Raw genomic sequence first — 25378 nt, 5'->3', positions numbered from 1 at the left:
ATTTAATTAATACAGTTTCTGTGTGATTATTTCAGGGCTGAACAGCCAGGAACCAACAAGTGGCCTCCTCCTTGCAACAGGCCACTAGCACCAGTGGTCAGAAGTCTGGGCCCAGAGCGGTTGAATAAAGGCATCAAGAGACTGGGTTCCACATGGGAAGATAAAGAGAATGGTCCTCTTCAGATATGGAAGCAGGATGATTTCCTCCTTGCCTCCCACTGTGGCTCTCTCTCAGCTCAGGCCAGCCACAAGCAGGATTTGCTCAGCATCTCAAGATGGGAAATTCAGCAGAGTGACCTCTGTTCTCTCCCCACTTTCCTGCCTGTTGCCCCTCTCACTCTCTCTTCTCTCTGTTGCCTTTCTCAAAATCTAGTCTTGTTTGTTGTCTCAAATTGCTTCTGTTTTGATTGACAAATCATAAATGTGTGCATACATGGGTTAAAATGTGCTGTTTTGATATGTGTTTACAATGGGGCATGATTAAATCCAACTAATTAATGCATCCATCATCTCTGCTCTCCTGTCACTTGTGATACTGTGTGTGAGTTCTGAGGATGTTTTGCCTGGTGGAATTAACCAGCCACAAACACACCAATACTGCATGCCATGTGTGGGGTCTAATAAAGTTCACCTCCCAGATGCAGGGAGAATGGTGCTGATGAGGGGACGGGGAGGGAGAGAGCTGGGCCTTGATCGAAAGGTGTGAAGTTTTAGCTGGACAGGGAAATCAGTTTTGACTGTTCTGCTTGACCAGGGGACTTAGCTCATTTTGTGTTTCTCTCTGTGTGCTTAAAGGCTCAAGTGGTTGTTTTGTTCTGCCTGAGTAGCCCAGGAAAGTGTCCTATCTTTTAAGGTCAGCTGGTGAACTGTAGTTACATGGGTCTTTTTGGACATTCGAGGAAATCTGTCACAGTCACAGCTCTAGGTCTTGGAAACTGGAGGCTGCATATCTGCATGCAACGGTGTGATCACTAACTTTGTCCTGTTCTGTGTTTTTGAAACAGGGCTCTGTTATGTAGCCCTGACTAGTATGGATCCCACTGTGTAGACCAAGCTGGTCTTAAACCTGTAACATCTTCCTGCCTATCTCTCTGGAGCTGGAGTCACAAGTGTGTGCTATGATGATTGACATGATTGGCTATATTTCAATTTGACTGGGCTACTCAGCACACAGACATTGAGTCCAATGGTCTTCTGGGCCTGCCTACAAGGGGCCTTTGGAATGACATTATTTGATTCTGTGGACTTAATAAAGACAATTGTCCCGCCTGAAGTGTGTGGGCTTTATCCAATCAGCTGAAAGCAGAGCAGGATAAGAAGGCTGAGGAAGAGAGAGCCTTCCCCTGCCTTGCTGTCTGCAGCTGGGATGCTGGTCTTTTCCAGCCTTTAGACTGATGGGAGACATCAGCTCTTCTCAGGTCACTCTTGGGCCGGAAACTGTACCATTCGCTCTCTGGTCCTTAGGTCTGTGGACTCAGTTGGAACCAAACTCGAGCTTCCCTGGGTCTTCAACTTGCTGCCATGGACTTGGGGACTCCTCAGCCTCCATAATCACACCAGCTAATTCTCTTCAAAAAGATTTAAATCTTCATTACGTGTATACATGTGGGTCTATGTACATAGGAATGCAGGTGTCTGCATCATCATCCGACACAGTTCTGCTTTGTCTTGAGGCCTTAGGCTAAAGCCTTCGACTTCCTTCAGAGAACATGGACATTGCCCTTTTCACCTCCCCTTCTTCTTCCTGAACATAGATAGAGATTTGAAGCCTAAAGCTGTGATGGATCTTACAGTAACAGAGCAAAGTCCAGAGACTCCCAGAAAGGCCAGATGTCAACTCACTCACACACAGAGCAAACTGCTCCCACCTTCCAGAAAGTGGACAAAAGCCGTCTGTGATGGCTAAACCCTCCTAAGCCACCTGCTGTGGTCGAGCCCTCCTAATTGCTGGCTTGTTACCTGCAGCCAAAAGCATCCCTGACCACTACCTTAACAGATCAATTTAATCTCTGGGTCCCCAGGTTACAGCTTTTCTAGCTCAACTACATTTTCTTTTGCTGATGTCTGCCCTTTTAAAAATGTAGTTTGACCTTACCCTTTAAGACGTAATTAGAATCAGACAGGGTAGGCCTGTCTCATGCCAGGAGGATAAATCCCCTCAGACAGGAATGACCTTGAGTAGCTCTATTGCCTGCACTTGCACAACCCAAACCAAACCACAGAGTGGTTTATTCCATTTATTTATTTATTTGTTTGTTTGTTTATTTATTCTCATGCTTGCCTGTTGCATCTTGTATCACCAATAAAATAAACATTTCCATTTAGATGCATGGTCAACTGGGGAACAACACGGAATGCTTATGAGAGAGAGCTGCAAATAAAGTTGCATTAGGCTTAAGGAGAAGGACCCGAGAGCATGCTAAGGAGTAATTAACCCTTGCAGAAGCAGAGGAAATGCTGTCTATGAGGTCAGGCAGATTCAACTCACAAGTCTCCTCTGATTGTCTGTGTCAACCGTTCCAAGCCTTCTTGCTCTCCTGGGAAACTTGGAGACAATACGGTTTTATTGGGAGTATAACAAGAGATGATGGATTGGGAAGTGGCTGTCTTGGCATCTCTACGCTAAGGACCAAGCCTTGGAGGCTTCTGGTGGATGTCCTCCAAAAGGATTTGGTGAAGGAGAGCTGAATCAATCAATCTCTCTCTCTCTCTCTCTCTCTCTCTCTCTCTCTCTCTCTCTCTCTCTCTCTCTCGGCAGGAACTCTCACAGAAAGTAAATTTCCTGAGGCTGTCTTTCACTGAAGGCTATACCCATGACTGCGACTTTCTAGAAACAAAGCCATGCTCAGATCCATGAGAAAGGTCTCAGAACTCCTGGATTATTGAGTGCTAGTGGGACCAGACAGCCTCCCAGACTAACCACAGACCACTAATAGTTTCCAAATACCTGACACTTACAAGAAAAAAACAAATTAATGGCATTTAAAAGACACTCGATTAGCAGGTCCCTGAGGAGATGATGAGCAATTTTTAAAAAATTCGACTAGTTTGAACTTTTGTAGTGAAAAATTCCTTAAAGTGAAAGAAACACAGAAGTGAGCAAGAGATGATAAATGCTGGAAAACAAGGGATAGACCAAAGCAAGAGCAGGCGTATTGAGAGGAGTCCGTGGTCCCTGCAGCAGCCAGAGTCAACTCTTCTGTGTCTTATATTAAAACTGCCAGGCAAGCAGAGGACAGGCCCTTGAAGATGATGGTTTGCACAGCCTCAACTCAGAATTTGCATAATTAAAGAATAACCTTGAGGACAGGTGCTGCATTCTCATCTTTACACATAGAGGCCAAAGGGGTAAAGGTCAGATGGATACCTGCTGCACACACTATGGGAGAGGGAGGGAAGCCAGGCACACAAGGACACCCTCTGGGAGTCTATGTGTGTGAAAAACCTGAGCCAGAAAATCCATAGGGACCAGAAACAGGTCGTTGGCTTCCCCAGGACAGGCAAGGTGTCAGGACAGAGAGGCTGGCTCCATGGCTTTAGGGTTTATATCTGGGTTGATAGAAACCTCCTAAGACTGACCATGGTAGCAACTTTCCGTCCTGTCAATGCAGCACAAACTATCAAACCATACATTTCTCTCACCCCACCTCCCTTTTCTCCCTTGTTTTTGCTAAATGTATATGAGGGTTTTGTCTGCCTGAATATCTGTGTGCCATGTGCATGCCTGGTGCCCACAGAGGCCAGAAGAGGGCATGAGATCCCTTGGAACTGGAGTTACCCATCATTGTGAGCACCATGTGGGTGCTGGGAATCAAACCAGGGACCTCTGCAAGAGTGGCAAGTGCTCTTAGCTGCTGAGCCATTTCTCCAGCTCCTAAACCATATATTTAAATGTGTTCTTTAGACTGCTGTATGGTATATGAACGACACAACATGCAAGTTAATGTATGTAGTACGTACGTGTGTATATACATATGTGTGTATGTATACACACGTACATTTAGATGAATCACTTTTGCATTACCATGACAAAGATATGTGACAGACACAACTTTTGAGAGGAAGCATGGGTCTTGTCTCATGGCTTCAGCCCTTGTGTCGGGGCAGAGGAAGGCATGGTGGGAGAGCTCAGATGGTGGCAGGAAGGCAGGCTGCTCACACCACAGCCGACCGGGAAGCAGAGAGTGAGGCGACGATCTCAACTGGGAATAGTCTTTAAGGCTCACACTTAGTAACCAATTTCCTCTAGCTAGGCCCTACCATCTAAAGCTTCCACAGCCTCCCCAAATGGCACCACCAGGAGGGGACCAAGCACCCCAGCTATAAGCCTAGAGGGAACGTTTCGGATTCAGATCACAGCATATGAAGCAGGCACGGGCTCGGGAATGCGATTCTTGACAAATTCTTCAACTTTGGAGAGCACTCGTGCCTAACTAAGTTCACACCCGAATGAAAACATTCTGACGTTCCAAGGCTTCTTCATTTCAAAAGTACTTAATTCAGACACATGCAAAAACGCTGCCACAATGGATTCCCACTGATTCTCCTTGAGGAAATTGAGGCTCAAAGAGACACGGAAACAAGAGAAAGGAGGGCTAGAGTTCTCGATAGGTCTCCAGAGCGCTCTGGCTGTCCTCCGTCTGCAACCAGCCAAACAGTTCCCAGAGGGCAATCAGCTGTAACAGCTACTGTTATATACACTGTGCTGGCTGGCGTGTGTCAACTTGACACAGGCTGGAGTCATCAGAGAGGAAGGAGCCGCAGTTGAGGAAATGCCTCCATGAAATCCAGCTGTAAGGCATTTTCTCAAAGTGATCAATGGGGAGGGTTCAGTCCACCGTGGGTGGGACCACCCCTGGACTGGTGGTCCTGGATTCTATAAGAAAGCAGGCTGAGCAAGCCATGAGGAGCAAGCTAGTAAGGAGCACCCCTCCATGGCCTCTGCATCAGCCCCTGCCCTGTTGGAGTTCCTACCCTGACTTCCTTTGATAACAAACGGCCAAATACACCCTTTCCTCCCCAACTTGCTTTTTCGTCATGGTGTTTTGTCGCAGCAATAGAAACCCTAACGAAGGCACATAGATTGTCTTTGTCAGGCGTGAAGCTCAAAGGTCAGTGAGCACTTTCTCCTGGACCTTGTACCTTCTTTGGCCCATTTCTACCATCCTCATTTTATAGAGTTATGCAAGGCTCAGAGGTTAGGACAGGCTGAAGGTCTAACTCCTTCTCCTGAAATCATGGCCGAAGGCCAGGTCTTCCAGGAGTCATAGGACTCAAACTCTGTTCCCTGAGAGGAGGTAGATCTCTGGGTGGGAGTTCAGTCATCCACTGGCAAGAAGAAAAATGATCCTCTGGAAACCTCCTAGAGCCATCCAGACACTCCCTGAATTCTTCTCTCTCCCCCCAGTCTTTGGTACGGAGTCCTGAGACCAGGGCATTGTGTTCAGTGGCTGCCACCAAATGGTGTGCTTTACTGGAGCGTTCCCAGGTCATCAGAACTAGAGTAAGTTCTGAAATCGTAACAATAATAGAGTCAAAATAACTATACAAAGAGTACTTCCGTCACAAAACACTAAGTGCTTCATTATTTCTTTATTTTGAAACAGGCTCTTGCAGTTCAGGGTAACCTCAAACTCACTATCTAAGCTGACCTCAAAGCTCTTCTGATCCTCCGGTCTCTGAACTAGGATAAAGGTATGCACCATCACATCCAGTTTATGTGGTACTGGTGCTGAGGCTCAAACACAGGGCTTCCTGTATCCTGGGAAAGCCCTCTAGCATCTGACTCTGTTTTTAACAAAGAAAAACATCTAGTGACAAAGAGACCTCAAGATCCTTCTGGAAAGAACTCTAAGACAATGGGGAAGAGAAAGACCACTTCTCTTCCCTTAGAGATTTATTTTCTGATCGTCATTCCGTGACTGGGGGTAAGGCATGCATACAGAGTTTGATGCTAAGGGCTTAAGGGGCCAGACAATGACCACTCTGCAATTCTGAGGTGGTGACTTTTCCTGGTGGCACAAACACCAGTCCCAGTCACCCACAAAGGAAGCATCCATGCTAGTACCCCAAGAGGAAGCATCCAGCTAGGATTCCCAAGAGGAAGCATCCCTGCTTGTACTCCAGAAGGAAGTATCCGCACTAGCACCTCAAGAGGAAACATTCATGCTAACATCTTCAGAGGAAGTATCCATGATAGTAACTCCAAGAGGAAGCATCTAGCTAGGACTCCCAAAAGGAAGCATCCATGCTAGTACCCCAAGAGGAAGCATCCCTGCCAGTACTCCAAGAGGAAACAGTCATGCCAGCATCCCCAGAGAAAGTATCCATGCTAGTACCCTAAGAGGAAGCAATTCACGCTAGCATTCCAAGAGGAAGCATCCAGGCTAGTACTCCCAGAGGAAGCATCCCTGTTAGCACCCCCAAGAAGAAGCATTCCTGCTAGCACCCCAAGAGGAAATATCCATGCTAGCACCCTAGAGGAAGCATCCAAGATGGCACCCTGCTGAAAACCGGGACCCAGAAGATAAAGAGCCACACCCTGGAAAGAAGAAAATGAGAGCAAGCAGGAAAACACAAATATTTCCCCAGCCTGACTTTGGAGAACTCTTTGAGGAGATTCAGCTTCCTGAATAATGAAACAGCTTTGGGTACAGTGTTCAGCTTGAATAAAAAATATGCAGCTGTAATTAAAGCAGGAAAGCCACAAGTCTATTAAAGTTTTTTTTCTTTGATACCGGAAAACTCAATTCACGGCCTATATTTCATAAAACATACACTTGAAAGGGATTTTATATGTCCTTTCCCCACAGAATTCAGCAGACTGAATCTTTTTCCATTTACTTGAGATTGGAGGTGGGTCTATATATAATTCACTCAGGGCATCTTAAGAAAACGCACTGGATGCTAAGGTGAAGAGCCTGGATCGATGGAAGCCGAGGCCCTGGACTCGGCCCTCGGGAAGGATCTGGTTCTCAGAGCAGTGGGGCTGAGAAGCAACCTTAAGGGGCTTGTTGGCTAAAGGCCCAGTTTGCCTTGTGGACCCTCAGTTCTCCTTGAGCATCTCCAGATTCACCGCTAGGGGGCAGATCTGGCTGTACGGAGAAGGCACTGAGCTTGGGCTGCATGTGGCCAGCAAGGCAGACCATCAAGGGGAGAGAGAGCATGGGAGGTGGATTTGATCAAAATCCATTAAATGAATGTACAAAATTCTGAAACTATAAAAAAGTGATTCTATAAAAAAGAAGTAACTGAACTGGGTGCTGTTCTCTCTCTTCCTATTCTCTCTCTCTCTCTCTCTCTCTCTCTCTCTCTCTCTCTCTCTCTCTCTCTCTCACACACACACACACACACACATACACAGAGACAGAGAGAGACAGAGAGAGAGACAGAGAGAGAGACAGAGAGAGAGACACACACACAGAGAGAGACAGAGAGAGAGAGAGAGAGAGAGAAATACTCTCTAGACTTTGAGTGGCATGGTGATATTGTGTTGGGTGAGACGGTTTCAGGATAGTGGGGAGAAATGACAGAGTGCAGTCACTGGAAACACACTGGTCTAAGATTGGACCCCAGCTGTGTCATCTGTGACTTTGGGAGGACTAACCTAAGTTCATGAGATTCCGCGCAGTCAGTCCTACAGCACTTAGGAGGGCTGCATTGACAGCTAAGGGACAAGCAGCCCAGGGCCGAGCGAAGAGCAGTCAGACAGAATCTACTCAAGAGTCTCCCTGCTTCCCTCCAGGCAGGAGCATCTCCCTCCATCTCTCCCAGATGGCTCTCAGGAGCATGCTCACTTTCGAAGGACTACAGTGTGTGTGCGCGTCGCATTACCTGCTGAGGTCCCTGAGCATCTGCAGGCTGTGTGGGGCAGGAATGGCCTTCATGCGCCTCCATTCTCACTAAAAGCGGCGTGTCTACACATGGTGGGCTTTCTGGAGATGCTCATCGAAGGAATGAACAAATTGCAAATGAGCACAGACATTTATTTCAAAACCGAACAAAAGGAGAGCATTATGATTCAGAATTCCTGCCACTTGGGACCATTGGAGCCTTGGATGGCATTTATCAGTGACCACCACAGTGTGTGCTTGGGACTCTGCCGAGTCCTGAAAACCTGGTGAGGGAGGGGAAAGATCCCAATACCAGGGTCCCAGGCTTAAGATCTTATGGCTGAGAAAGGAAACAGGAGGCAGAATCCAGCTCACACCTGGGGAAAATTTATAAACCTATTAAGGTTTACAGTCCTGCTGTAATTCCATAAAGATGGCATCAGGCACAATAATCCAGTGTCATAAACTGTCGCAATGTGTAGTAATCTCCCATTTATCAGGGGATCATCGCAGAAGTCATGTGTGATCTCTTGTCTCTTTCCTTACCACCTTGCTTAAGACTGAAGTTCTCTTGGGCTTGGGGCACTGAAAACATCCATTCTTCTTTTTTTTAAAAGAATTTAACAACACATGCGCATATTTTAACCAAATCTGTACCCCATTCCTTGCCCTCCAATTCTTCCCATGTTCCACAGCACCAATTTCCCCTGTTTCATGAGCTCACTTTCCCCCTCCCCTAAACCCACTAAGCCAACATAGTGCTGCCTGTACGTCCAAGGGTATTGGGATGCATGGGTGTGCATGGGTGTGGGGCTGTCTGCCAGAGGTTGAGCTGCTGACCACAGGCTGCATCCCTGAAGGAAACTGACTCTTCTAAAACCGTTCTTGGTCCCCTTCTGCCACAGCTACCCACTAAGAAGAGCAGGTTACTATGTAACATTCAAACCAGACTTTACCAGTCTCCTCCTAAATACACCGAATCATCTGTCCCGCTACATGTAAACACACCATAACATAAGGAGCCTGGATCCGGGACCTACAAACCTTTTTTTTTTTTTTTGCAAGATCAGCTAGTACACACTTTAGTCTTTGTAGGATGTATAATCTGGGTCCAATTATCTACATCAGCCAGTGGCCTGAATGCAGTCAATACATAGATAAATATGTCTGTGGTCTCATAAAACCTTACTTAAAATAAAACAAGAATGAGACAGATCTGCTTTGTATTTGCTGACTTCTGTTCACAGTGACTGTGGACTTGCCTGTCTCCCAGAATTTTCCGGACACTTCTCTCACCACTCAGGTCTTTGCTGTTCCTTGGCTGCTCTTCCTGGATCACCCTTCGTCCTTTCACCATCTTCAGGTTCAATGTCACCTCATCAAACTTCATGATCATCACACCACATTAATTTTTTTTCCCGTTTCACCTGTAGGGCTTACGCCATCCTTTCTGCTCATTTAATTGCTGGTTAACTTTCATCTCCCAGAAAATCGCAAGAGGTGTGTGCTTTTAGGTGTACATGTGTGTGTGTGTCTAGACATATGGAGGACAATCAAGCCCACATGGTTCTTCAGGTAGTTTGATTAATAATGTCCCTCCTAGGCTCAGATGTTTGAATACTTAGATCCCAGCTGGTGGTGCTGTTTGGGCAGAGTTGGGGGCGTAGTCTTGCTGGAGGAGGAGGGGAGATGGGCTTGGAGTGTTGAAAAGTCTCCTCCCGCCATGACGAGGCGCTCTAATTTATGCTGTGGTTCAAGATGCGAGTTCTCAGCTTCCTATTTCTGCTGCCAAGCCTGCCGCTTGGTGCATGCCTCCATTCTGCCATCATGGACCCTAATCCCCTGGAACCATGAGAACAAATAGACTCCTTCTTCCATAAGTTACCTTGGTCATGGTGTCTTATCACAGCAGCAAAAAAGTGGTGAATATAGATTCCATCTACCTTTCTTAAGACAGGGGTCTCTCATCGGCCTGGAACTCAGTAAGCTCGGCTGTCTATCCAGCAAGCTCCGAGGATCTGCCTGTCTCCACCTACTAAGTGCTGGGATTGTAAGTGTATATCACTATGGCTGTTTTTTTCCATTTTATTTTATATAAATGGATATTTGCCTACATGCATGTCTGTATATGTGCTATATGCATGTAGTGACCACAGAGTCCAGCGGAGGTCACTGAACTGGAGTTACAGATGGTTGTGAACCATCATGTGGATGCTAGGAACTGAAACCCAGATCCTCTAGAAGAGCAGCCAGTGCTCTTAACCACTGAGTAATCTTTTCAAATGATTGTCTTTTTTTTTTTTTTTTAAAAAAGCAGGTTTCATGCATCAAACTTAGGTCCTTAAGCTTGCAAGGCAAGAGCTTTGCCAATGGAGCTATTTCCCCAGTCATATCCTCAGTCTCATAAATGTCTTAAAAGTAGAGACCTAGTCTGGGTCATTTCTATGTCCCTAACACCTTCCACACAACCTGGCTTAGAGCAGTTGACCAATAGGAAGCTGCTGAAGGACTTGTCTGTAGGAACTGCTGTGAAGTCAGTGTCTCTGAAGTTATCAATAATGGATTTGATGCTCTGACTTTCCCCTGTATGCCCAGAATCAGACATGGAGGACAGACTCCAGGGGCATTTGCTGGCACACATTGGCTGTGACTTGAGGAGACAGGCAAGCAACAGCAACTGTGACCTTCTTCCTTTACCTCAAAACCCAGGAAGAAGGCCACGCTGAGACAGCCCCATCCTGCTCCAATGCAGATAAAGACCCCAACACAAAACCTCGCTGCTGTTGAGTAAAGTCCAGGGAAACACATAAATGAAAATTCTCATCAGTATGTATATTTGTGAAAAGAGAAACGATTATCTCCTAATTCCCGAGCTTAGCTGAGATAGAGACTAAAAACTCTGTGATTACAAGAAGTGCCTAAACATGGATCACAATGTAATAAGGCTTATCCTCCATCATGCCAATCTGACTCCCACCCTATATAAATTGCCACAAAAGTGGGTGGGGACAAGTCGGTGAACACTGGTCTGCAGAATGGTGATGAGGGCCAAGAAGAGAGCCACAGCTTTGACCAACAGGGGGCTGGCCAACTAGATGACAACATACCAGACACTGGCTGCTTACCATAGGGACCAACTAGGCATTCGCTGATTGGCAAAGGTGGACTAGAGACAGTGGCTTGCCTGTGCCTAGGTGGAGTCTCGCTTCTGTTGACCCATGTTCCTGCCTTCCACTGTGTGGAGATGCCCAGAGGGAACCTAGAAGCCAGCTGATGCAGATGGTTCTCTCTACGTGGTGACTTGATGGAATGAAGTTGTTCACTTAAAGACGTTGAAAGAAAGTTTACAACTTTAAAACTTTGTATTTAAGAAAATGCTGCAAGGTGGCTGTAGCCAAATACTCTGGAAACTGTGAGATTGGCTGGGGCTGAAGACAATGAGGGAGAACATGATTTGAATGTCTGAGATACCAGCGAAGAGAAACTGCCGTGGGAAAAGAGGGCACCACCAAAGAGGCTTTACTACCACCAGTCCGACTACATGGGGATTTTATACCGAGCTAGGAATTAAACAGCAGTTCCCAGCATCATAGCCATCCTTAGGCTGAGCTGGGTACCAAATAGCAACCATTAGCATCACGGCCAACTCTACTTAGTTCAAGCCGCTTTGCTGCTGAGCCAAGTTGACCTCTCAGCGTGGACAATTGCCCCAAAGGTCAACGGATTTAGCTGTTTTCCCCATGTCTGGCCTGGTCAGATTCCTTTTAAAATTAGACAGACCATACTGGGAAGAACCTGGGATGAAAATGAGCAGGGGGCATCTCTCTGCTTCCATCACCTCTTGGCAGAGTCTCCCTCTGTATAAGAAGAGGTTCAGCTGCTCCTGTGTTAAATATCCTGTCTGGCTCTGGGGTAGCACTGGTCACAATTTCAGTTCATTTTTTTTCTCCATTGCTCTTTTCTTACATGGCTGTGAATGCCAGCGGGGAAGAACAAAGTCTGCCCCCTTACTATGATGCCCCCAGAGTTTAGTATATGTTGGCGCATTTGGGATGTTTGGGGAACATATTGGAGGGGAAGCGGAAAGCAGGGAACAAGGCAGTGTGGGAGTCATGGCGTTGTCAGGAGGTCAGCTAATGATCTGGCCTTTCTATAGCATGGAGAATGGGGAGTGCAGCGCCTAGACACTGGTCCTTCTCCTGACTCATGTGTGTCTGTGGGCCATATCCCCACCTGAAGGGAAGCTGAGTGTGACCAACATGGTAGGTACATGGACTGGATACAGACAGTCTTTACATTACTCGTGTCCCCTGATGCCTCTCAAGGCCCATGATGGAGTGCTGTTCTGCCAGCTTCCATTTAGGGTAGCCAAGGCCAGCCCCATGAGGAGCTCCTATGTCTTGCTGGAAGGCTGCCTGAAAGCTTACATCCCAGGTTGCCTTCTTCATAGCTGATCAAAAGTCCTGGAAGCTAAAGTTCTCCTAGAGACGGTTTTCATTGCCCTTAGATGTGCAGGTTGAATGGGGGACATCCTAGCTCTCTTGTCCCTTTACGAGATTAATTCTCATGGGGGTTGATGTCTTTTCCTACCCCTTCCCCAGAGGCTTAAGCTCCACGCGCCCGCCCCAACAGTCTCTCCATACCTCTTGCACTGGCTGATATCCCTCTCCTGAGCTTCCCTCCCCTGGGGTCCCGCACTTGTCCTTGACCCCCCTTAGAGTATGCTAGGGGAAGCCCTGGTGGTTGCTCATGGTTAGCCCTTTACAACAGCACTCAGAAGACCAGCAGAGACAAAACGTGTGCATTGGTGTCAGCAGGGTGCTCAGGGTCCCAGCACAGGCGTCCTCTGGGGAATCCTGAGGTCCTAGCCCTCTTTTCTGCCTTGGTGAGTCTTGGGGCCGGGCTGGCTGGTGGAATGGCCACAGCCTGGATGCAGGTCCCATAAATCAACACTGTAACTATGAAAAGAACTAGAAAAGCCATCATTCTCTGCTGATGTCCCTGCATCAGGAGTGATTCCCCAGAATAATACCCTGGAGTTAGTGCTGAGCAGCTGGGAGCAGTCTCCTGGCTGTACCTGCAGATAAATACAGGTGACCTTCCTCTGTGATGGATGGGTAACGATGGCAGCTGGGTACACAGGGACGTGGCACTGATGCCTGGCTCGTTGGGAGATGGATTCTCCTTCATACCAACAATGCGTCTCTTTGCTTTAACTTTGCTGAAGGGAACAATGTCAGCGCATCAAGAATAATCTCAGTATTACGAGCACACCAGCATCTTCTGAGCATTTGTTATGGTCTAAGTACCGGATACAACCTGCTGTCTCATTTAATCTCCACCTACAGGCTCCCAACTAGCTACTGTTCCGTCCCACTCCATCTCACAGACAAGGCAGTTGAGGCTTCTAGAAGGTTCAGTGACTTGCCTGAAGTCTCACCTTGTTAAGAAACTGAATGGAAGGCATTGAACCCCATCCTAAGGTATAAGGCTGCTACCAAAACCAAGTGCATATGTATGGAGTTGGGTGTGAAATGATAGTGGTACCCCTTGTTCATTAATGATTAAAAGCCTAAGATGTTGGTGACAGGAGAGGTGACAAGAAGGGTCTCTTCAGAGCACTAGGCTCTATGAAGTTATGTAGACCACACCCCAGGCCACTGGCCCTAGGTAGATGGGCTTAGAAGAAACTATTGAGATTACTAACAAGGGTCTCAATATCTCCCCGTTTCCCCCAGAGCCTTCCTCGGAAGGCTCACAATAAGTCAAAAGGTTTCAGGGAGCCTAGTTGTTGATCAGGAAGCCTGTTCACTTTCCATTAGGAGCTGAATTGGTCCACGGGACAGAACTGCACTAACACAAACATGCCCCCATTCAGACCTGCTTAGAGTCTAGCTCTACCATCAGAGCAGATGAGACCCACAAGCTGAGTGTCTCATGGATCTCAGGCCCATATGAGGTGCAAACATGGACGAGGACTGTTGTGCACACATGCAGATTCTGTTGACCATAGACCCCCGACTGAGCTGGGGTTGGTGACTGTGATGGTTAGGTTTTACTTGTCACAACTTACCACAACCTAGGGCCACTTGAGAAGAGAGCCTCGGCTGGGGAAATGTCTAGATCAGGTTAGCCTGCAGACATGTCTGTGGGAGACTGTCTTGATGGCTACTGAGGTAGGAAGATGAATACTATTGCATGCTTTGGGTCCTGAACCGTGTAAGAGGGAAGAAAGCTAGCTAGCTGAAAACAGAAAACAAGCAGGCAGTATGAGAGCATTCATTCATTCATTCATTTTTTTTCTTCTCTTGACAATGGGTGTGGCCAATGGTCACAGGCTCCTGCAGCTGAGACTTCTCTGCAACACTGGACTGTAACCTGGAATTGAAGACAAATCAAGCCCCTAGCTTGCTTTTGGTCAGGATGCTTTGTCAAGACAGAGGTGAAACAAGAAGAGAAACCTCTCATCAAAACAAAGCATCATTGTCCAAATTTCCCCATGGTCCTCCTGGCCTTTGGGAAGACGGTAGCCAACTCCAGAATGGTACACTTGGGGGAGCTTGCAAATCACAGCTCAGGACATGGATACTCTTTTGACTCTTGGTTTTCTCATCATCTGTGAGATGAGGATTGCTGGATCCAGCTCTCAGGGTAGGAAAAGGCTAGTGGGTGGCGCGCGGGAGGGGGGTGGGGGAGTGTATTGTATCTACATCCTCCAGCACACAATGGGAACTCAGCTCAATGATGGAGAGTCCAGTGGCTGTTTATATTGTTAAGTTTATGGGACAACTGAAAATAGAGGGGCCGGGACTATGGCGATGGCTTGGTTAGTAAAGTCTTGACACACAGCCTGAAGACCTGTGCTGCATCCCCAGCACTGGCGTGAAAATCTGGGCATGGGAGTGTATATCGGCAATCCCAGCATTGAGGAAGTGGTGGCAGGGGGATCCCAGGACTTGCTGGCCAGCCAGCATAGCAGAAACTGCTGTCTCCAGGCTCAGTGAGAGACTCTGCCTCAAAAACTATAAGGTGGAGAGTGATTGAGAAATAGCCAATAAAGGACCAGAATTATAAACACAGGAGAAGCAATCACTTGTCTAACCAATCAGGAAACAAAGAACATATGGTATATGTAATTTGAAAGGGGTCTCAGTGGGGAAGAGGGTTAGAGGAGGTTGGAACATCACCCACCATCTCAAAACCCTGAGATTGTTCGCTCTGTAAGTTTTTTATGGGGTGCTACTGAATCTCTGGAGTCATGCATTAAGAATGTCTCCTCTGCCCCCAATATCTACCTCTTGACACCAAATCTCACAGGTTCCTTCCCATGACTGCTCTAGAGTTAAACCTAAAGGTTGCTGAAAAAGGGAAGACAGTGACCAGGACCATTCTGCACCCACAGAGGCATCCATCCCACCAGCCATCCTAATCTTATGCATTTTGCTGGATAATATCAATCACAGAGCGAAGTGTGGGCTGGTTTATGTTTCCTGGAGATGTGTCTGCCCCTAACCAAATAGCTTTGTGCATTAAGAAATTCAATGTGCATAAAGGATTCAATTTTTCCCTGAAAATATGACAAGTATATAAAGCAATAGCACCTGGAATGCTCCTAAACTTTACGGAAGGACACGGCTGTGGGAGGAAGATTGGCCCTCATCTCATCACATACACGTACGATATAGAGATGGGGCATGCTCGCAGTCCCCGATGCACCATGGGCTTTAATGCTGGGTTCATGTTGCTTTCAGCCCATCCGTATTCCAGTCGCTCACACTCAGGGTCTGGGGACTGCACACGGGAAGAAGGAATCATTCTTTGCTGTGCTCACACTCTGGCCTCCTTAATAGCTTTCTCCATCCATCTTGCTGACCTGGTCTGCCCCTCAGCTCCTTAAAGTAGATTTCTGTAAACATCACAATCAAAGTCCAGGATCTCTCTCATCAGATGGTCCCCTCGCCATCAAAAAACAACCCCTGGAGAGGTGCCAGGAGGCTGACATGCCCTGAAGTGGTCTGACTTACCTTCACCTGCACCCTGCGGCCTTGATACCACTCCTCTCCCCCCATTTCTCCCCGATAACACCTTGGGAAACACACAGCAAATTTGCCTTCATCATTTGTATGAGAACGCATTCAAATCTGGGAGGGGGGATGTCTGCTCCTGCTCTTTCAGGGGGACGTGATGGAGACCACGGGGACCATGCTTGTGGAGCTAAAGGGAGGTTTGAGGCATCTTGCATATGATTATTCACCTGGTAGTCTGGGGAGGTTACCATGGCAACACTTCCAAAGTCTCCAGTATCTACATGTCATTGATATATCCCATCAATTCAACAAAGGGAGGGCAGCAGCCCAAGCTGGCTCCTGTCTTCTCTATGGCTTGCTGATTGACTATTTTGCTCATTGTGTAGTCAAAACCTCAGGACCAGCAACAGGGACACCCTTAATAAGGGGCTTTTTTTTTCACCCAAATGTGTCTTAAAGCTTAAAATCAAAGCCGACTCTAACAGGGATTGCTTTCTCCTTTCTTCTCTGCGTTCACAGCATGATGCTCACAGGTGACTTCTGCTGGACACTGGAAACTTTAATTAGGATGTTCTGGGGGCTCTAAATTCTAAGTCTTTCCCTGATAGGTTAAACATGGTGAAAGATAACAGGGCCCCGAGGCATCCTGAAGTCATTTTCAGGACAGTAGCTACATGTATTTCCAGAGAGAGAGAGAAAGAGAGAGGAATGTCTTGCCTTCAGCCCTTTGACTGAAGACAAAAGCGGTCTCTCCAAGAATCTTCTAAGGAAAAGGAAAAAGGTCCAGCCTGTCACACCAACATTGTTCTTCTTGAAAGGCAATTATGAAAAGGATTCACAGAGCAATTTATGTGGAGGACAGCCGTTCTCATCAAAACTCCATGGGGCGACAGTTATGCCTTCATCTCTTACACTGCGTGCGAACTATTCACACAGTGCCCAACACTAACCAGGCGTCAGAGTCCTGGATGGAGCATCACCCTTGCAAACAAGGAAATGCATTTCCATAGTTCACAGACCCCAGTTATGTTCTGAGTATGGTGTTTCCAGCTCTTGCTAGAATCCAGAGGAACATCAGTGTTGTTTCACGACAACCAGTAGGAATCCCCAAAGATGATCATGTGCCACTTTTAGGGCCATCATGTTGATGTCCAGTCAGTAAGACTTACCTGTGGGTGACCCTTCCATGACGTGGCCAATGTAAGGACCTTCCCGAAAGATGGGTCTGTTGTCGTTCTGATCGATCACGATGACTTCCAAGGGCACTGGCCCCTCCAGAGTTTTGCCACTGACATCGGTGGTCTCCACAAACAGCTGGATGAGCAAAGAGATTGGGAGAGAAAGAAACCATTATTTAAAAAAAGATATCAAAACAAAGTTCCCCACAGACAGTATGCTTTATCGGTCATTTTATAAGCCTTTGGTGATATTCGAACTCTAGTTTTCATGAGTTGTCACCAGGATGAGAGCAGAAAGTAGAATGCTTACAATAAAAGGCAGAGATCAACATGTGTCACAACACCCCTTGGAAAATCCACAATTAAATCAGCAAATCTGCAAAGAAATTTAAACACAGACACACACACACACACACAACCACAATTCACCCTAGTTGGGAAAGCGTGCTTACGCTGTTGGTTTTTCAAACATCATTATCCTTAAAAGGAACATTAGACTAATAGAAACAATAGATGAAGCACCATGAACTGAGGGTACCCACAGATTCGGTGGTCATGCCGAGGAGAAACTTAGGTCAATTCCACATCTAGAGGCATCCTTCGGGTAAGAGGGCTGGTGTGGGCAGGGCTCTGCTGTGACCTCAGGGGTCCTGCCCACCTTAAATAGTCAGAGACCTCACAGATCCATGAAGAGCTTCCAAAGGGAAGTCCTTCCAGATCTCAGTCAAGAAGGCAACATGGGGACTCAGCGGTGTTGCTGGACTGGAAGCAGAGTACCATAGCATGGCATTCCCAGGGCATTGTTATTGCCACAGTTCCATTAGCTGTGCTGAACCAGGCCTTGGTTTCTCTCCATAACAGCATAATCTTTTTCTAATAAATCAGAGGGGATTACCATGTAACCGGGTCATGGAGTCCCTTCACCAAGACTCTCAATTCTTTTTTTTTGTTGTTATTGGTGGTGGTGAGTTTTCTTACAGATCAGTGAAGCAGACAAGATAAACATGATGATCTTACCTATGTGATTTGCAAATGTGGGTATCAGACGAAACCCAGCCTACATGGGCAAAGGGATTATTTTCTGTTTTTCTTTAGTGGTATCATATCCTCTGTGTTAATACATACATATATACATACATACACACATATCTACATATATACATACATATTTACACACATACACACATTTACATATATGCATACACATATTTACATACATATTTACATATGTACATACACACATATTTACATATATACATACACACATATTTACATACATACATACACACATATTTACATATATACATACACACATATTTACACACATACATACATACACACATATTTACATACATACACATATTTACATATATACATACATATACACATATTTACATATATACACACATATGCATACATACATACACACACAATTCGTACACATGTTCCTATACCCACTTGATTTCTTGGGCGGGTAAGTTTAGGAAAAATTCAAATGGACAAAGCCTCCTAACACTGCACTCAAATGAGGTACAATAGGAAAGAAACACTGTTTCAAAGTTGAGGTTTGGGAGACACAGCTCAGTCAATAACAGAGGAACCTGAATTCAGATCACCAGAACCCCATTAAACCAGAGCACAGTAGGAACCTGAATTCAGATCACCAGAACCCCATTAAACCAGAGCACAGTACCAAGTGTCTACAATCTCAACAAAGAGGAGGCAAAGGCAGGAAGCCACATCGGTGAATGCCAGGCTCAGTTGGGGGACTTTATGTCTTCGTTTCCTGTTACTGAGATGAATTCCCCCCCCCCCCAAAGTCAACTTAGGGGAGAAAGATTTCATCTCAGCTTCCAGTCTAGTTTCCATCCATTGTACCTGGGAAGCCACAGGTGTAGGCACTTGAGGGAGTTGGTCACAGCACACACACAATCAGGAAACTATGAACTGATGCGTGCACACTGGTGTTTAACTCACCTTCCTTACTTGTACAGTCCAGGATCCCCTTTCTAGGGAATGGCGCCACCCACAGTGTGTGTGGGGGTTCTTTCCTCATCAATAATTATCCATAGATATGTCTACAAGCCAACCTGATTTAGATAATTCCTCATCGATCCTCTCTTCCCAAGCAATTCTAAGTTGTGTGGAGTTGACAGCTAAGACCAAGGATCACACACCCCGCCTCAGACAATTGATGAGAGTGGCTGAGGAAGACACACAGCATCGACCTTTGACCACCACATGTACACATGTGTGTGTCACACTCATGTACACATTCCCACACAAAACCTGACATCTGTGTGAGTTTCCCTCTCCCTTCTCATGTTAGGGCCAGACCACAGCGAGCACATACGGCCTTTCTGAAGGACACCACGGTGCTCACATTCCAGAGGGGCTGGCAGTGTCAGAAAAATCAATGCTGAGAGATGCTGTTGCCTTCCGTCTCCCCTCCTGAGTGAGATGCCTCAAACACACAAACCCTCCCTCGGAAAGCTGAAACTCTGTTTGTTTCCTGTGAGTCACGTGACAGATTCGAGTGGCTGTGTTTGAGACTCAGCAACAAAGCAAGAAAGAAGAAGGCACAGGGAAGCGTCCCCACCCCCACCTACCACCTTTACAAAGCTGCAGGGCTGAGCCCGCCTGCAGAAGAATGGACAGCTATGGACAGCTGGCTCATGGTGGGAAGCCACAACATGGCTGCCCTAGGGAAATAATGCCAGCAGCCCTTTATGGCTTTGGCTTGCTTGAATTTTTTTTTTTGACAGAGTTTTACTCTGCAACTCAGACTGACCTGGACTTGCCTGAATGGAATTACAGGCCTGAGTGATTATGATCACCCAAATCTTACTTCGATGTTCAAGGGTTTGTCTTCAGCCTCTCTTAAGGTTGGTGTGAGTGTTTTTTGTGTAAATTCATTCAGTCCAGTCTTAGTAGGCTGGGGAGGTGACCCTGAGACCCCCAAAGGCATAATAGAGGCTTTACAGGGTCATTGCCTTCCTTCCGCACCACAAGCAAGTCCTCTTGTTCCTTCCCAACCAACTACGTGAGCCCTTTCAGCTCCTCCACCTCAGCACACTGTGCGGCACAGGTGTCATATAAAACACACCTCCCACGCCGGGCTGCCCAGTTTCAGGCCTATTCATCTCCTCTTCAGCCTAGAGTCCATGACTACCCTTCAGTTCCTACAGACGAGTCTGCCCCTGCTTTGCCCTCTCCTGGATGGAACACTTCTCACAGCACGGAATCCCCACACATGTATGCCTCTCCGTGTTGACCTCGGCCCGCTCCCAAGCACAGGGGCATGGTGGAGACACTTGGTTAGTGAATGCCCGGATCTGAGGCCTAAGACAACATTGTTAGCATAAAGCCCTCTCCACAAGAGGTGGTTTCTCTTTAAGAGACCAGAGTCGAAAGTGTTGGCCTCAGCTTTGACCATCTGTCCTTTTTCCCCAACTCTGGCACAGGAGGCTGACACTCAGTCTGAGTCCACGAGCCTGGGGCCAGTTGACAGTCTTAATTGACTGACACAAGCCCCACTGGTAAACAATATCAAAGCATATTAAACTGACAGCTTACTTTTTTAAAGAAGGGAATTAACAATTATTTGGTGTTGCCTTTATTTATTTCTTTTGGTTTTTTAAGACAGGGTTTCTCTGTATAGCCCCAGCTGTACTGGAACTCACTCTGTAGACCAGGCTGGCCTTGAACTCATAGAGAATTGCCTGCTTTTGCCTCCCAAGGATTTGGGAGCACAGTAAGCGTGCATAGTCTTGCTACTAGCCACGAGAGTACCTACCAACATGCACAATGAGTCTCTGTGTATTGCATAGCCCTCTGCCACAGAGCATGGGTTGGGCATGTTACCACAGCAGGCAGCTCAGCTCTGTGCTGACCCCTGTACTCCAGTGTGTGCACATGACCCCCTGCCACAGAGGGGTCATGTTACCACAGCAATTCAGCTCTGTGCCCCACCCTACCCCCAGGGATGTTTAGCCTGGGATGTTGTTCTTTGTGAGTTGTTCATCTTTTATGAAATAGGGTCCCTCACTGGCCTCCGCCTCACTCATGTAGTTAGACTAGCTAGCTAACGTGTCAATCCCAGGGTTCTCTCCACCTCCCTAGCCCTGGGATTAAGTATATCACCAGAGCCCAGTTTTTCTATATGAGTCCTTAGATCAAATTCAGGTTCCGCATGCCTTTAGACCAGCTCTGGTGAGGCAGAGGCAGGCAGATATCTGGAGGTTCGATGACAGCCTGGTTTACAGAGTGAGTTCCAGGCAAATCAGGGCTACACGGTGAGGTCCTGTCTAAATCGAAACAAAACAACACAACAAACAGAAACAAGCGCAGCACCTCATGCTTCCAAGAGGCACCTGGCTGACTGAGCCATTTTCCCCCAGTCACAGAGCCATAGAATTTTCTTAAAAGAAGACAAAAGTTAAATTATAAACATAAAAATCAAATGACTTAAGTGGATACATGAAATGTGACACCACAAGGGTCACCCCCGAAATTTCTGGAGCGAAGATGCATTATCCCAAGGGAGACTGACAAAGAGACCGTGTGATACATGCTCCAGCTCAGAGGGGTTTGGTAGCTGGGTGCAGGGGTGTGGAGTCACCGTGTTCATGAAAGCTGCTTCAGAGGGTATGGTGCGGGTTCACTAGGCTGCGAGTTATAGCCTCTGAGAGTGGAAGGAGAGGACTGGGGAAGGCCACCAGGGTAAAGTCCCCTTAAACATCTTTCCTGGTACCCAGCTCCTCTACTTCCTTCCATCTGGGGGAAAGTGAGTGTGTGTGTGGGATGTCTACTAGAGATTGTGAACCAGTAATGTCTTGATATGCGAGCCAATGACTCTTTAATTAACCAATGCCCTGTAATGACTGAGATGCTCTCTGTATGATGCATCCACAAGGCTCCCTTACAAACAAAACCCAAAGCGAACGCATAATGAAACCAAATTACAAAACACGCGCAAGTTGTTGGCTTCCGGCACAACAACAAACCATTAACATAGTGGCCTGCATTTGGCTCATCTTCTCACTCCCCCCATAAAAGACACGGAATCTGACGCTGTGATCTTACACACAATGAGGAACAAACCCGCTGCTACAAGGCCAAGATGAAGAGCCGGGCCTTAAAAGACAGTGTCCTTTGTAGCGTGGGCTGCCTCAAGTCCCAGAAGAGACGCTTGGATCAATGGAGTCAGAGGCACAGCGCCACATGCAGTCAATGCCCTGGTGAGTCATTTTGAAGAGAAACGACCCAGGGAGCACGCCAGTGACCTTTTCTCAACTCTGATGATACTGATTTGCTCTGGGCAGAGTATTCAAATGAAAAACACAGACACACACAGTTAATGACTTTTTTTTTTTTGAGATGCTCTAGTACATGCCCGGGTATCAGTGAGTTGAGCACAAAGGTTTATTTCCAGTCATAATAAATGACGATCTTATACTGGCTGCAGCTCTGACACAGCGAGACTCAGTTTCCCTGTGCAGATAAGATCCCGTTGCCCCGGGGAACGTTTTCTATCTGTATCTCCTCCTTGTGGCACATTTTCCGACTAGGATGCCAGGATTGATGCCATCTGTGGACCGCGTCTTTGGGAACGTCTACTTGAACGAACTCAAAGATCTTACCAAAAGTGGCCTCGTTCTTTGCCTTCCAGACATCTTTTGTAGCACAGTGTACTAACAAATCAGGGACCACACTAGGATCTCTGCAGGTTCGTTGTGGGTGAACACAGGGACAAGGTCTGGCATCTCCAGGTAAGTCTGGAGAGAATTCTCTCTCTCTTTCCCTCTCCCTTTCTCCTCTCCCCCTCTCTCTATGTGTATGTGTGTTGCCACATAAAACCTTGATATGTGGCGGTTTCTCAGGAAATTCGGGATCAACCTATCCCTCAACCCAGCAATACCACTCTTGGGAATATACCCAAGAGAGGCCCTATCATACAACAAAAGTATATACTCAACTATGTTCATAGCAGCATTGTTTGTAATAGCCAGAACCTGGAAACAACCTAGATGCCCTTCAATGGAAGAATGGATGAAGAAAGTATGGAATATATACATATTAGAGTACTACTCAGCAGTAAAAAACAATGACTTCTTGAATTTTGTATGCAAATAGATGGAAATAGAAAACACTATCCTGAGTGAGGTAAGCCAGACCCAAAAAGAGGAACATGGGATGTACTCACTCATATTTGGTTGTTTAACCATAAATAAAGGACAATGAGCCTATAATTCGTGATCCTAGAGAAGCTAAATAAGAAGGTGAACCCAAAGACAAACATATAGGCATCATCCTGGATATTAACCTTCATCAGGCGATGAAAGGAGACAGAGACAGAGTCCCACATTGGAGCACCGGACTGAAACCCCAAGGTCCAAATCAGGAGCAGAAGGAGAGAGAGCATGAGCAAGGAACTCAGGACCGCGAGGGGTGCACCCACACACTGAGACAATGGGGATGTTCTATCTGGAACTCACCAAGGCCAGCTGGACTGGGTCTGAAAAAGCCTGGGATAAAACCGGACTCGCTGTACATAGCGGACAATGAGGACTGCTGAGAAGTTAAGAACAATGGCACTGGGTTTTGATCCTACTGCATATACTGGCTTTGTGGGAGCCTAGACTGTTTGGATGCTCACCTTACTAGACCTGGAAGGAGGTGGGAGGTCCTTGGACTTCCCACAGGGCAGGGAACCCTGACTGCTCTTCAGGCTGATGAGAGAGGGGGAGTTGGTTGGGGGAGGGGGAGGGATATGGGAGGTGGAGGCGGGGAAGAGACAGAAATCTTTAATAAATAAATAAATAAATAATAAAAAAAAGCCCTTGATATGAGGGCTGGAGAAATGGCTCAGAGGTTAAGAGCACATACTGCTAATCCAGAGGACCCCAGTTCAGTTCCCAGCATCCATGTCAGGCAGCTCACGACCACCTCGCTAGTAACTCTAGCTCCTGGGGATTTGATACCTTCATTTTCTCCCTAAGGGTACCCATATGAAGGCACATATATATACAAATCAACACATCTATTTAGAAAAATAAGATGTTGGATTTCCCACCCCCACCCCCCAGGAGAAGAAAAGGCGAGAGCCGCTGATGCAATGGTGTAGATGCCAGTGGCATCTCGGCTTTGTATTTTTACCCTGAAACGGAGCTTGTAAGTTTGTCTCTAGAACCTTGCAGTTATTCAGAGCTTACGCAAGAGAAAAATTCCACAAAGCTCCCTTGGAAATTAGCCCACCGATTTTTTTTAAATAGTGCTGTGTTCTTTATTTCCGAAGTGATCCCTGGAGGTTGAAGGCTGCTCGGAGACTTAAGAAATGACCTGGGATTCTGTGTTTGCTGTGATAAACAAGAAAATGATAAGACTGAGTCTAACTTAGTTTGTAAACGTGGCACTTAAATTGGCTATGTTTTTTGTAGTGGTGCCTACCATTCATACATGGTGCTTAATATCTCATATTACATTGGCATCAAGTTATTTGTTAAAGACTTTTTTGTAAAAAGCAGGTGTTCTGTACACAGACATATATATATCTGCACATAATACATCTATTTATCTACATCTATCTATTATCTATCTATATATTGTATTTATTTATCTGTCTATCTAATATCATGGCCTATCATCTTCTATCATCTGTCTGTCTATCATCTATGTATCTATGTATTTACCCATGTATCTATCTGTTTGTATCTATCTATCTATCTATCTATCTATCTATCTATCTATCTATCTATCTATCTATCTATCTATGTATCATCTATATATGTATGTAGTATCTATCTATCTATCTATCTATCTATCTATCTATCTATCTATCTATCTATAGCATAGGCTCCTGGTCTCATTAGACCACAGACATCTTGAAGACAGGTATTCTACTGCATGGTAGAACTTCATCAATCAAGTGTTTTGAACAAACTAAGCACCAAGTGACAATTTCCATTGAGTTTTGTCTTTAATTCTCAGGCTTCTTCCCACCAGGACATCTACACAAGTGACCTGGACTAAGAAGGGGGTTTCTGATCTCAATTTTCTCTTTCAACCCCTTGTAAAAACTGACATATGCTAATCTCTGGGACCTAGTGATGTGTCAGATTTCATAGTATAGTGGTCAGCTATGAAGATAGCAGGTCAGCTCACCTAAAATAGAGTTTTACCTGGATATTACTGGATCATATGTAATCTCAGGGTGTCCAGGAAGGAGGGAGACTAGAAGGTCACAGTGATGTAGTGGGGACTTGACCTGCCATTGGCGGCTTTGGATATGGAGGATGGGACCATCACCCAGTGATTGTGGGCAGCCTCCTGAAACTCAATA

General features: G+C 46.3%; 1 protein-coding gene across 1 annotated transcript in view; it reads right to left on the bottom strand.

Annotated features, from left to right (window-relative positions):
- The window catches only part of Cdh13 (cadherin 13), a 959427-nt gene that overhangs the window by 301531 nt on the left and 632518 nt on the right, over window positions 1-25378 (bottom strand). Inside the window, exon 6 of the mRNA XM_075977426.1 lies at window positions 17029-17173. Coding sequence (XP_075833541.1) covers window positions 17029-17173 — 145 coding nt within the window. The remainder of the gene's footprint in view (window positions 1-17028; window positions 17174-25378) is intronic.

This window comes from Microtus pennsylvanicus, chromosome 6, assembly GCF_037038515.1.
Source record: "Microtus pennsylvanicus isolate mMicPen1 chromosome 6, mMicPen1.hap1, whole genome shotgun sequence".
NCBI classification, from domain to species: domain Eukaryota; kingdom Metazoa; phylum Chordata; class Mammalia; order Rodentia; family Cricetidae; genus Microtus; species Microtus pennsylvanicus.
Note: the sequence above shows the minus strand (reverse complement) of the source record. Positions and strands in the feature narration are given on the sequence as shown.